The sequence below is a fragment of the Pistacia vera genome, unplaced genomic scaffold, assembly GCF_008641045.1.
Source record: "Pistacia vera cultivar Batoury unplaced genomic scaffold, PisVer_v2 Contig158, whole genome shotgun sequence".
Classification (NCBI taxonomy): Eukaryota; Viridiplantae; Streptophyta; class Magnoliopsida; order Sapindales; family Anacardiaceae; genus Pistacia; species Pistacia vera.
Window position 1 is genome coordinate 1,025,292 of NW_022195663.1, and position 14,034 is coordinate 1,039,325.

The following is a 14,034-nucleotide window of genomic DNA, read 5'->3' on the forward strand; positions in this document are numbered from 1 at the left end:
TCCTGCAACGGGTCCTGACAGACTGTTATGGCTCAAATCAAGAACTTCCAGCTGCTTCAAGTTTGAGAACTCAACAGGTAATATTCCTTCTAGATGATTGAAAGAAAGATCAAGCCATTTCAGGTAAGCCAAACGGGTCAAAGAGCGGGAACCATCCCTTCAAACCCTTTTCGGCAGCTTCAACATGATCACTTACTTGAACAGATATTTTACTATGATCATCACAAACAACACCATCCCACTGACAAACAAATGGAATCATTGACCATGTTAACTGCGAGGCTTCTGGCAAATTCTTTCAGTGCCACAAATCATTTGGATCACAAAGTTGGTCTGGGTCGTGAGAACCAAGAAGAACAAGCAAAGCAGGCGAACAATATCAGTTTGAAGTAAGTCATTGGGATAAATCCCTGTACCGCCATTGCAGAAACCAAAGAACTGTAACACAAAAATACAATAGACTTCCGATTGTTGTTTTTTTATAATGAAAATAGAAAACCTATGAACACAATATAATTTAACCTACACCTGAACATGATTAAATATCTATTTATATTTAACTATAATTATATTAAGAGGGAGTATATCTCAATATTATGAATTGCAAGACTTGCACTAGTAAACATGGGATAAATAAATTAACTTAAGCTTACTCTCTGCTTAAGTAATTTCATCTCCAAATCAAATCAATTGATTTTTGTGACAATTTGCATAAAACATGTTTTATAAATTAAAAGTATTTATTGAAGAATAAGAAAATAGAAATGGGTATCATTTTTGTTATGAAAAAGGTTTGAGGAGAAATAGAGCATGTGTCCACGTGATTGTTGAATTAAATTCTTTAACTAATAGCCAACTTCACCTAGAGATATGTGTAGAAATAATATCAATCAATCAATCTATCTACTCCAAATTATATCAACAAATTGACCCAAAAACCTATGAAAACAGTTATTGACATGTAATAAAATCAAATCCCTTCAACATGGTTTTGAAATTTGAGAACCAACTCTTACCAACTTTGGACTTTAGATTTACATGATTTAATGTTAATGATTCATAATTCATAGATTTTAAAATAAATTATGGGCGTTCGGTGGAGGGAAGGTAAGATTATTAGGGTTATCTTATTTTAGATTACTTGATTATTATGTTTGATTGTCTAGTAATATAAGATTCTGATAATCTTGCATTATCAATAGTTGTTACTGTTGATAATATTGGAGGTAATATGATTACCTCTATTTTCTTAAGTATTGTAAGATTATTAAGGTAATCTTATTTTTGTTACAATTTTATCCTTTATTAATAAAAATTTTGGACAATAATACCTCTGTTTTAAAATCAATTTACATTAATATACCATTTCAATTTTACCCTTGTTTAATTAAGTTTTTAGACAATAATGCCCTTATACTTAAAACAAATTACAAACCACCACCGCCACCCAACCACCACTGCCGACAGCGGGCCAACCACCACGAATCGTCGTCGGAGTCCCTAAAAATGACTGAGAGTCACTAGGAGACTTTGATATGGCTGTTTTTGACCATATTGATAGCTGAAAACGATCATATCAAGCCAGATCTAGCCGCTAATGGCAAACGATCTGGCCGTTAACGGCCAGATCCATCGATCTGGCTTGATATGGCCAGAAACGGCCATATCGGAGCCGCGCGATCATAGTGAGCTACTCACGACGACCTTCGATGACTTCTGGCGATGGTTTGCGGTGGCGGCAGGGGGTAGGGGTGATTTTGTCATAAATTAGTTTTATATAAGTTGGGGTGTTTTAGCTAAATCTGAAATATTGAGGATTAAATAAATTATTCAAAATTAATAATAAAAATAATATTATATTAATATTTAAAAAGAGGGCAATTTAGTAATTTAAATAACATACCAACTAATTTATTTCCCCTAACAAAACATATTAATATAACATACCCACAATTAGGGCCAAAAATCGTCCATGGCCCAAATAGGAAAACAGGACCACCAGTGAGGAAGAGACCAGGCCCAATCTCAAAGAGGTCCAAGCCCGATTAGTCCCATTTGATACGAGATACAGCTTGCTTGAACCATCTGGGCACGGGCTTCCCAGCTTCAGTTCACTTCCTGGGCCTATAGGCGAGTTCAAGCCCACGGCCCCCATTAATCACTTTCCTGTTCCTGATCAATCTCCTATTCGATGTCACTTTCCTGTTCCTGATCACTTTCCTACTCAAAGTAACTTTCCTGTTCAGATCACCTTCCTATTCGGACACTAGTAAGACAGCTCACCACTGCCCTAACTCCTCTAGGGTTGTATCAGAATTACACTAGAACTCCTACTTCTACCAGGATTGGGAGACTAGATAGTCACTATATAAGTAGAGGCCATCCCTCTCACAAGATGATATATTACATTACACCTTCACACCCGAAGCTCCTACTTGAGAGCTTCACATCACTGTCGTAGTCACAATCCCCGATTAGACTTTCGGTAACCTCTCTATTCCCTAGCCCTCACTATACTAGCCTCTTTCATCCTTGCTGACTTGAGTGTCGGAGTGCCTACGACAAACACCACCCTAGTGTTTCCCGTTCGCTTCACACTTGTTTCTCTACGTGTGCAGGTGCAGCGGATCGCTAGTGACCTCAACCTCACGGGATCAGACCCCCCTTCCATATAAGTAGATTTTTACATCTACACCCACTAATTAACCAAACACATTTTTCTAAAGATTCCCAGTAATCTTCAAGGTAAAATAAAATTCCAGTAATCTAGCATTTTCTGAACCAAACACACCCCTTGAGCATTCCTTATACATTAAAAACTTAGGATTCTTCTTCACTTTTGACCAAAACATTTGACTAATTTTCTTATATTTATATTCTTCAAAAGTGATCATTGTTTTGACAGAAAACAAGTTTATTACAAATGGGTTCTTATTAAATTAAAATTCATTCTTAAATCTCAAAAATTGATTTGTTTAACCTATGCTTATAATAATAAATATAAAGCAAAACCCAGTTATAAAATATTTCCTTTAAAGCACAAAATACAAGTTAGTTGAACCAATTGACAAAACAAGATTTAGGTCAAATATTATGGCAACTTTATTTTAATTTAAATAAATTTTTTTTTTGTGGGTTGCATGGAAAAGACAGATGAATTGGGTAAAGGTTGTTAATGGGGGTCATTATGGTATTTTGGAGGTAAATACTGAGTAGGGTTTGCTTTTGTAAATGAATCATCATTAATCTTATTAAGTAAGCTTAACAAAATCGATAAATTGATTGATTGATTGTATTACCCACATGCACCACAGCAATGATAGCCATTTGATGGTTTTTTTTTTTTTTCTTCATTTTTGCTTTATGGATCGTTGACATTTCTCAAAGGTGACAATGGAGTTATAGATTATTAATAGACTCCCACCTTAGCATGTTTGTTTTTGTTATCATGAACATTCATAAAAAGATGACTATTTCTTTTTCCATTTCATTTTTTTTTTTTTTGGTTTTGTGTAATTGGTTAAATTGATGATATATTTTAAGTTCTTTTTAGTTCAGTAATTTGTTTGGGTTGGAAGCCTCTACCGAGTACCCAACTTTGAGGCCCAGCAGCTCTTCTCATTTTTCTAACACTATGCTTGGATTTGGATTTGGAGATGTAAAAATACTTCGTTTATAACCCAATCTCATAACTTTCTCTTATAACTCTAACATGACAGCAGAGTTGGTACTATCACATCAATTAACGACTTTGATTAAACACGAATGACTATTCTTTGAGGATGAACGACTGTTCATTTACGATGAATGATTGTTCAGTTCATAAAAAATGATCATTCCTTACTATTGTTCCTTCATAAGGAATAACTATTCTTTATGAATGAACGACCATTTATATCTAATTAAAATCATTTAGTGTTTTGGGTGCAGTGGGAGCTAACGTGACAGTTATCAACTCAACTGTCATATTGAGATTGTAAGAGAAGATTTTAAAATTGAGTTGTGGGTGTAATATTACTCTTTGAAGATGTACATATGTTTGGTGCTCAAAATGAAGTCCTATAATGAGTTTTAGGTAAGACAGTCCACCATAGCACACTGGATTTTATACATTCAATCAACCAATTCACGTGGCATGGGTTGGGTTAGCATGACGTGAGACGGGTTCAGTATGAAATCTTACAGCATGAGTAGGAATGACATGAATACAATAACAGCATGACACAAGCATAACACCAACGTTGGGCTGGCTTGGATTGGTGCTTGAAATCTCAACCTATGGGGCCATGCCAGGACAAAGCACTAATGGGTTTTATGCCAAAGCACAACCCTAATAGGCTTCATGCTGGAATGACCCAAATCAGCTTTATGTCGGCCTAACCCAAATGGGTTGGTTTAACACGTTCCATTTGAGTTTACAAAGAAATTTTGTTTAGTTTATTTAAGGGAAATGATTTATAGCCCCCATCAAATTGATTAGTGTCCTCTTTTAAATGAATTTAAGGGAAATGATGTAATAATTTTTTTAATACACTTATTCTCTATTTTATATTTTTATTTTAATATTTAACCTTTAATTCTTTTATAAACCCTAAATCTAAATTTTCCAAATCATTGAAATATTTTTTTTTCAAATAATCCTTTGTTTGGCAAAAAATATATTACTAAAGCTATAAAGAAGTGATCATATAAAGGGATAAATCTGTATTTGAAGAAGAAAAAAGTAAGTTTCAAATTTGAAATTGGGAAAATGGGGTATGACAAAAAAAAAAAAAAGGGAAAAGGTAATGTAAACAAAGACCCTGAATAAGTTTGAAGTTAGGGAAAAAATTGAGTAATTAAAAACCCTAAGTAATTTTGAAATTGAGGGAAAAGGGGTGCAAATAAAACCCTAATTAATCCTAATTAAGCAAGACTATTTTAGGTATTAAATGGTGTTTAAAGAATTTTTAAAATATAATATAGTTGTATTTAATAATGAGGGATAATGATCAATTTGAGGGAGACTAAAATCACTTCCTTTGATTTAATTATCACCATTGGACTTCGTTTGTTCAATTATAATTTAAATATTTGGGAGCAATTCATCATTTAGTGTATGAGAATGTGTTTTCATTATCCATCCTTGATAGATCAGTTGATAAGGAATGTATGAATGTTCATAATTTACGAAACCTGTGGTGGGAAAATGTAGATTTGCTAAACCTAGGGAGAGAAAATGTAATTAGCCCATAATATATTTTTATAAAATTGTAAATAGCTAATTATTTAATTCCTTACTAATTAAACAAATACAAAGTTTTTGAACCATGAAATGTATCATGTATACAATGACGTGGGGATCGGACCACTTAGATAATTGAAAGAGAGGTATAATGTTTCCAAGTTTGCCAACTCTGAAAAGGAACTGGGGATCGATCCAGTTAGATGATTGTATGAGAGGTCTAACACTTCCAGGTTCACCAGCTCTGAAATGGAACTGGGGATGGTTCCGGAAATGCTGTTCCTGCTCAAATCTAAGACATTGAGCTGCTTCAGACGTCCAATTTCAGGTGGGATTGTCCCATTTAATCTATTATCACTCAAGTATATTGAACAAGGGAAACTCGACAACAGGATAGCATTAGCACTCTGGTCTCTCTTCTCGTATAATGGAATGCCGACAGAAGCAGTGAGGATGGAGGAACGGCAATTCGTATTAATGAGGCTCTTGAGATCTGCCAAGCTTCTTGGGATTTCACCTGTAAGAGAATTGTTTGAGAGTTCCAAGTAACACAAATTCTCCATCTGACCAATCCAAGGAGGGATACTGCCATCCAGCTGATTCCATGACAAATCCAGCACTTGTAACTTCTTGCAACTCAACAACCAAAGTGGGATGTGGCCTTTAAGGCCACAATTTCCAAGTGCCAAAACCATCAAGTTTTCAAACCCACTAACATTTTCCGGAATTTTCTCATCAATGAAATTCTTTGTAAGTATAACAATGGTGAGATTTTTGCACTGCTGCAGCACACCAAGTGCCCTAGGTAAGTCCACAAGACTATTGTTTGACAATGAGAAAAAGAAAAGGGACGTTAGCTTTGTGAAACTCTCAGGGATTTGGCCAGTTAAATTATTTGTGGCTAAGCTCAAAACTTTCAATTCACGGCAATCAGATAGGGAATTTGGAAGGGGCCCAGAGAAATTATTAGAGGCAAGTTCAAGAGTAGAAAGACTAGGTAATCCAGTGAAATTAAGATCAATCTGACCAGTTAATGAATTGTTTCGAAGGTCAAGTACATGGAGCTTTGAGCATAGAGCCAGACTTGAAGGTAGTTGCCCAGCAAATGAATTTGAGGATGCAATTAAGATTTCCAGGTTTGTAAGGTTTCCAAACACATTAGGAATTCGACCTGACAACTGATTTCCAGAAATAATTAAGAATTGAAGGCTAGTGAGCTTACTCAAATTATCCTTTAGTAGGCCATAGAAATGATTTTCAGAGAGCGTGAGTTGCTGCAAGGATGATAAGGAATACAAGGCATCCGGAAGAACGCCTGCAAGTGAATTGGAATCCAGATGTAACTCTTTCAGAGAGGAGCTGCAATTCTCTAAGCCTTCAAGCTTGCCCCCAAAATGATTCATCGAAAAATCAAGAATCTGAATTCCATTTGAGGCCCTCCAGATTTTGGAATTAAGACTGCCAGTGAATGAATTGTTGCTTATGTTGAACACAGCAAGATTCGGGAAGTCCCCAAGCTCTGACAAGTCCCCAGTGAATGAATTACTAGAAACGTTCAATGACCGAATCATTTTAAAACTTGAAAGAACTCCTGCAACGGGTCCTGACAGACTGTTATGGCTCAAATCAAGAACTTCCAGCTGCTTCAAGTTTGAGAACTCAACAGGTAATATTCCTTCTAGATGATTGAAAGAAAGATCAAGCCATTTCAGGTAAGGCAAACGGGCCAAAGAGCGGGAAACCATCCCCTTCAAACCCTTTTTCGGCAGCTTCAACATGATCACTCTACTTGTAACAGATATTTTACTATGATCATCACAAACAACACCATCCCACTGACAACAATTGGAATCATTAGACCATGATGTAACTGCGAGGTTTCTGGCAAATTCTTTCAGTGCCCACAAATCATTTGGATCACAAAGTTGGTCCTGGGTCGTGAGAACCAGAGAAGAACAAACAAAGCAGGCAAACAATATCAGTTTGAAGTAAGTCATTGGGATAAATCCCAGTACCGCCATTGCAGAAACCAAAGAACTGTAACACAAAAATACATTCAAGACTTCGGATTGTTCGTTTTTTACAATGAAAAATAGAAAACCTATGAACACAATATAATGTCAACCTACACCTGAACATGATTGAAATGGTTTTGAAATTTCAGAACCAAACCTTAACAAACCTCGGACTTTAAGTTAAAATGGATAGTGAAAGTTTCATTATAACTCAGCATACAATAAAAACTAAAACTTTTGACAAAAGTTTCTATAATTGAAATGGTTTTGAAATTTGAGAACGAAATCTTAACAAACTTTTGACTTTAAAATGGATAGTGAAGTTTCATTATACGTAACTCGCATATAATATATTAAAATTTTGACAAAAGTTTCCTATAGAAAAGATTTCGGAACTAATTTAGTTTACATTGTACTTGCATCTCAAATTAAGAAAATAAAAATAAAATAAAAAATTCTTAAAGGATTAGGTTGAGTATTAAATAATTAACTGGAGTCAAGATTCAGAGAACGTTGAATCTCTAGCAGCTGTTAATTATTGATTTTATAGTTGGATAAATCCAGCTTAGGTCCTTCGTGGGACATATCTACACTCTACAGGCATAAACAGCGCGTGGGTGTACTTCCTTGCCTAGATTCCTATCTCTTTCCATACCATTTCTCCACTCGCGGAGCACTTGCTACTGTTGCAAAATGGGTGAGCTAAAGGCGATCGGCATGGTGGGCGACGGCCAAATGGGCTCGGGAATCGCCCAGCTCGGCGCCATGCACGGCTTGTACGTGTGGCTCCTTGATTCGGACCTAGATGCCCTGGCTAGAGCCACCAAATCTATTTCCAGTTCCAACTAGAAAATTGTCTCCAAAGGCCAGCTTTCTCAGGCAAGAATCTTCCTGTTTGGTGTCACTTTTGATGTTTAATTTTGGGTTAGGTTTAGTTTGTTTGGAAAAAATTATTATTTCAATGTAATTGGATGAGGGTTTAGTTAATATAAGAGACTAGATTGCTTTTTAACCGTTTGTTACTAAAAAATTTAAGCATTTATTACTTGAAAATTTAAGCTTAGGTTACGTAAAATATTGAAGCCATAATCAGTATTGAATGAACCTTGTGAACACAAAGTCACGAACAACATACAAGAACAACAAATGAATGACCAAAGACTTCCTGATGAAGTTTCCACTTATGATTTTGTAGTGGGTGAACCACCTGAAGTGACATTAAGAAGATCTTGAACGCAAAAGAGATATGCTATTTCTAATGAATTTGTGGTTTATCCATGTGTCAGAATTTAACTTAGGAATTGATGAATGTCCAGTTTCGTTTTCACAAGCCAGGGAAATTATTAATTCTACTAAGTGGTTAGAAATAAGAGTTGAAATCAATGAATCACAATGAGTATGAGATCTTGTTGAATTGCTTGAAGGTTGTAAAAGAGTTGGGTGTAAATGGGTCTTTAAGACCAAGTATGACTCAAATGACAATATTGAATGATACAAGACTAGATTTGTTATCTAAAATTTTATTCAGAAAGATGGTGTTAACTATAAAGAGACATTTTCTCTGGTTTCTTAAAAAAAAAAAAAAAAAAAAAAAACTCATTTAGAATTATTATGGCAATGGTGACTTATTATAATCTATAACTACATTAAATGGATGTAAAAATCACAATGAGAATTTAGATGAAGAAGTTTACATGGAGCAACCTGAGGTTTTCCAATTGATTTTGTTTAATTAATTTAAGGGAATTGCTTTTTAGCCCTCATCAAATTGATTAGTATCAGATTTTTAAATGTATTTTGTTTTGATAAGTTTAACCTTAATGAGATAATAATTTTTTAAATACACTTATTCTCCATTTTATATATTTTTTTAATATTTAATTCTTATATAAACGCTATACCTAAATTTTCTAAATCATTGAAACATTTTTTATTTTATTTCAAATAATCCTTTGTTTGATGAAAATATATTACTAAAACTATAGAGAAGTAATCATATAATGGGATGAATCTAAATTTTAAGAGTAAAAAAGTAAGTTTCAAATTTGGAATTGGGAAAATGGGGTAATGTATGAACTAAAAAACCTTATTAAGAAATTGGGAAAATGTGGTATGATAAAAAAAAACCTAATTAAGAAATTGGGAAAAAATTATGTAATTAAAAACCCTAATTAAGTTTGAAGTTAGGGAAAAAATTGAGTAATTAAAAACCCTAATTAATTTTGAAATTGAGGGAAAAGGGATGTAAATAAAATCCCAATTAAACCTAGTCAAGCAAACTATTTTCGGTATTAAATGGGCTTAAATTTAAAAAAAATATATAATATAGTTGTATTTAGTAACGGGGGATAATGATCAATTTGAGGGAGACTAAAATCACTTCCTTTGATTTAATTATCATGATTGGACTTCGTTTTTTCAATTATAATTTAAATATTTGGGAACAGTTCATCATTTAGTATATGAGAATGGGTTTTCATTATCAATCCCTGATAGATCAGTTAAAATGGAATGTATAAATGTTCATAATTTACAAAACCTGTGGTGGGAAAATGTAGATTTGCTAAACCTAGGAAGAGAAAATGTAGTTTGCCCATAATATATTCTTATAAAATTGTAAATAGCTAATTATTTAATTCCTTACTAATTAAACAAATACAAAGTTTTTGAACCATGAAATGTATCATGAATACAATGACATGGGGATCGGCCCACTTAGATAATTGAAAGAGAGGTATAATTTTTCCAAGTTTGCCAAATCTGAAAAGGAACTGGGGATCGATCCAGTTAGACGATTAAATGAGAGGTCTAATACTTCCAGGTTCACCAGCTCTGAAATGGAACTTGTGATGGTTCCGGAAATGTTGTTCCTGCTCAAATCTAAGACATTGAGCTGCTTCAGGCGTCCAATTTCAGGTGGGATTGTCCCATTTAATCTATTATCACTCAAGTATATTGAACAAGGGAAACTTGACGCCAGGACACCAACATTCTGGTCTCTCCTCACATATACTGGAACGCCGACAGAAAAAGTGTGGATGGAGGAACTAGAGGAACGGCAATTCGTAGAAACGAGGCTCTTGAGATCTGCCAAGTTTCTTGGGATTTCACCTGTAAGAGAGTTGTTTGAGAGATCCAAGTAAAACAAATTCTCCATCTGACCAATCCAAGGAGGGATACTGCCATCCAGGTTATTCCATGACAAATCCAGCACTTGTAACTTCTTGCAACTCAACAAACAAAGTGGAAAGTGGCCTTTAAGGCCACAATTTCCAAGTGCTAAAACCATCAAGCTCTCAAACCCACTCACATTTTCCGGAATTTTCTCACCAATGAAATTCATTGGAAGAATAACAGTGGTGAGATTTTTGCACTGCTGCAGAAAACTAAGTGCACTAAGTAAGTCCACAAAACTATTGATTGACAATGAGAGAAAGAAAAAGGATATTAGCTTTGTGAAACTCTCAGGGATTAGGCCCGTTAAATTATTTCAAACTAAGAACAAAACTTACAATAAACGGCAATCAGAAAGGGAATTTGGAAGGGGCCCAGCGAAACGATTAGAGGCAAGTTCAAGAGTAGAAAGACTAGGTAATCCAGTGAAATTAAGATCAATCTGACCAGTTAAAGAATTGTTTCGAAGTTCAAGTACATGGAGCTTTGAGCATAAAGCCAGACTTGAAGGCAATTGCCCAGAAAATGAATTTGAGGATGCAATTAAGATTTCCAGCTTTGTAAGGTTTCCAAACACATTAGGAATTCGACCTGACAGCTGATTTCCAGAAATAATCAAGAATTGAAGGCTAGTGAGCTTACTCAAATTATCCTTTAATAGGCCATAGAAATGATTTTCAGAGAGCGTGAGTTGCTGCAAGGATGAAAAGGAATACAAGGCATCCGGAAGAACGCCTGCAAGTGAATTGAAATCCAGATGTAACTCTTTCAGAGAGGAGCTGCAATTCTCTAAGCCTTCAAGCTTGCCCACAAAATGATTAATCGAAAAATCAAGAATCAGAATACCATTTGAGGCACTCCAGATTTTGGAATTAAGACTGCCAGTGAATGAATTGTTGCTTATGTTGAACACAGCAAGATTAGGGAAGTCCCCAAGCTCTGACAAGTCCCCAGTGAATGAATTACTAGAAACGTTTAATGACCGAATCATTTTAAAACTTGAAAGAACTCCTGCAATGGGTCCTGACAGACTGTTATGGCTCAAATCAAGAACTTCCAGCTGCTTCAAGTTTGAGAACTCAACAGGTAATATTCCTTCTAGATGATTGAAAGAAAGATCAAGCCATTTCAGGTAAGCCAAACGGGTCAAAGAGCCGGGAACCATCCCCTTCAAACCCTTTTTCGGCAGCTTCAACATGATCACTCTACTTGTAACAGATATTTTACTATGATCATCACAAACAACACCATCCCACTGACAACAATTGGAATCATTAGACCATGATGTAACTGCGAGGTTTCTGGCAAATTCTTTCAGTGCCCACAAATCATTTGGATCACAAAGTTGGTCCTGGGTCGTGAGAACCAGAGAAGAACAAACAAAGCAGGCAAACAATATCAGTTTGAAGTAAGTCATTGGGATAAATCCCAGTACCGCCATTGCAGAAACCAAAGAACTGTAACACAAAAATACATTCAAGACTTCGGATTGTTCGTTTTTTACAATGAAAAATAGAAAACCTATGAACACAATATAATGTCAACCTACACCTGAACATGATTGAAATGGTTTTGAAATTTCAGAACCAAACCTTAACAAACCTCGGACTTTAAGTTAAAATGGATAGTGAAAGTTTCATTATAACTCAGCATACAATAAAAACTAAAACTTTTGACAAAAGTTTCTATAATTGAAATGGTTTTGAAATTTGAGAACGAAATCTTAACAAACTTTGACTTTAAAATGGATAGTGAAATTATATGTAACTGTTAAATAATGAAGTCTGCCACGTCGTTTAGAGCCAAGCAAAAACGTAGTCGTTTTGTTCATTAAACTCCAGTTGATCTCAGCCCTTCGATTAAACATGATCCGATGGCTCCAATACATTGAGAGGACAACGATATAAAAGAGGCTGTTAGTTTTGGGTCAGGTTGCGTTTTTTAGTCTTCTGTTTTCTCTCTGAAAAACACGAAAGTAGCCTGGGTTAGGGTTAGTCATTCCATTTGATTCTTCTTTGTGTAATCTGTCTAGAGTCCTGATTGAGGGTTGGAAATTCCTTCAAGGGTTGTGAGTACTCTGGTGAGTGTGCAGATTTACTGGTATAAAGGGAATCAAGGTGAATGAGTGTTTGTGTTGTTGACAGAGAGGGAAGTTGATTGTAATCTGTATTGTTTGTAGTGATTAATCAAAGTGCAGCGAGCTCCATATTCTGGAGTTCAACATGGATGTAACTTGTTCTATATAGAACAAGCGAACCACGGTAAATTGGTTGTGTATTGCTTGATCTGTTTGTGGTTTGATTTGATTTGATCTAAACTGGTGTTTAGATTTATCTGATTAGGGTTGGTTTACAATAATGGTATCAGAGCCAACACTCTAGGGTTTAGATATTCTTGGAATCGATTCAAATTATGCAGAATTGCAAAATTAGGGTTTTGGCAAATTTGGGGGTTTTTCGATTTCGGGGATTTCTTGATCTCTAGGGTACTTAATCTTGAGGTTTCGGTTAACATCTTGAACATCAGAGGTGGTTTCGTGTCACAAGAAGGTCAAATCTAACAGAGTTAGTCAAGATCAAGAAACTGAATCTTAGGGTTTTCTCACTAGAAAGATGATGAGCACTACTACACATGTAGAGATATCCCAGTATGATGGGAAGATGGATTTCAATACCTGGAAGAAGAAGATGAAGGCTCTTCTATCTCACAATAAGGTGGGAATAGCGTTGGAGAAAGATGGAACCAAGTGGCTTGAAGAAAAGATGAAAAAGAAGGCAGAGATAGACGAAGAAGCATACAATCTGATAATCATGAATTTATCAGACAGTGTTCTGCGGAAAGTGGATGGTCTGGACACACCGATCAAGCTCTGGGGTAAACTCGAAACTTTGTATACATTGAAATCTGCTCCTAACTTAGCATTTTTGAAAGGTGCTCTGTTTTCTTACAAAATGGATGCCTCTAAGTCATTAGAAGAAAATTTAGATGAATTTCTAAAAATGACATTAGTGCTAAAAGGAATTGATCAGGAATTAGGTGATTCTAGTCTTACAATATTTTGTTAAATTCTCTACCTGATGAATATTTAGTAGTAAAAAATGCATTGCAGTACATTGGAACAGTCCCTAGTGTAGATCTAATAACGGCTGGCTTAAAATCCAGAGAACTTGAGTTGAAAATACAAAAGAGAAATGGGAATAATCTCTTTCTAAAAGGCAGACAAGAAACTGGTCACTTAGGCAAAGAAAATGAAAAAACTGCCCAACAGAATTTAGGTTTAAAGAATAAGAAGAAAAAGAAACCCTACAACAACAAACCTAAATCAGAGACAAGAAAATGCTTCCACTGTAACAAGTCTGGACACATTAAAAAGAATTGTTATGATTGGATTAGGAAGCAAAAACAGACCAGTATTGAGAGTAACTTAGTATCCTATAGTAATAGCATTGAAATCATTGAAGCTCTTACTGTGTCTAGTTCTGAAATTGCTAATGAATGGGTGCTAGACGCAGGATGTTCTTTTCATATGAGTCCTAACAAAACTTGGTTCCAAAACCTTAGAACTGTTGAAACTAAAATGGTGTTTATGGGAAACAATCACTCATGTAGGGTTCAAGGGAT

The 14,034-nt window shown here is 35.2% G+C and overlaps 2 protein-coding genes across 2 annotated transcripts; both read right to left on the reverse strand.

The window, feature by feature from the left end:
• Nucleotides 1-5,279: 5,279 nt before the first annotated feature.
• On the reverse strand, nt 5,280-7,336 carry LOC116124986 (phytosulfokine receptor 2-like). The gene has a single exon (XM_031410727.1). It carries the CDS (start codon nt 7,243-7,245, stop codon nt 5,320-5,322), a length of 1,926 nt encoding a protein of 641 aa, XP_031266587.1. The 5' UTR covers nt 7,246-7,336; the 3' UTR covers nt 5,280-5,319.
• Nucleotides 7,337-9,881: 2,545 nt separating this feature from the next.
• LOC116124985 (phytosulfokine receptor 2-like) lies at nt 9,882-11,945 on the reverse strand. Its single transcript, XM_031410725.1, is given in 1 exon segment — nt 9,882-11,945. A coding segment is annotated over 1 exon segment (1,932 nt). The 5' UTR covers nt 11,855-11,945; the 3' UTR covers nt 9,882-9,922.
• Between the last annotated feature and the right edge of the window lie 2,089 nt (nt 11,946-14,034).

What these genes read in the sequence shown, in the direction of transcription:
- LOC116124986 (XM_031410727.1), bottom strand. Translation starts at nt 7,245, where the DNA reads ATGGCGGTACTGGGATTTATCCCAATGACTTACTTCAAACTGATATTG.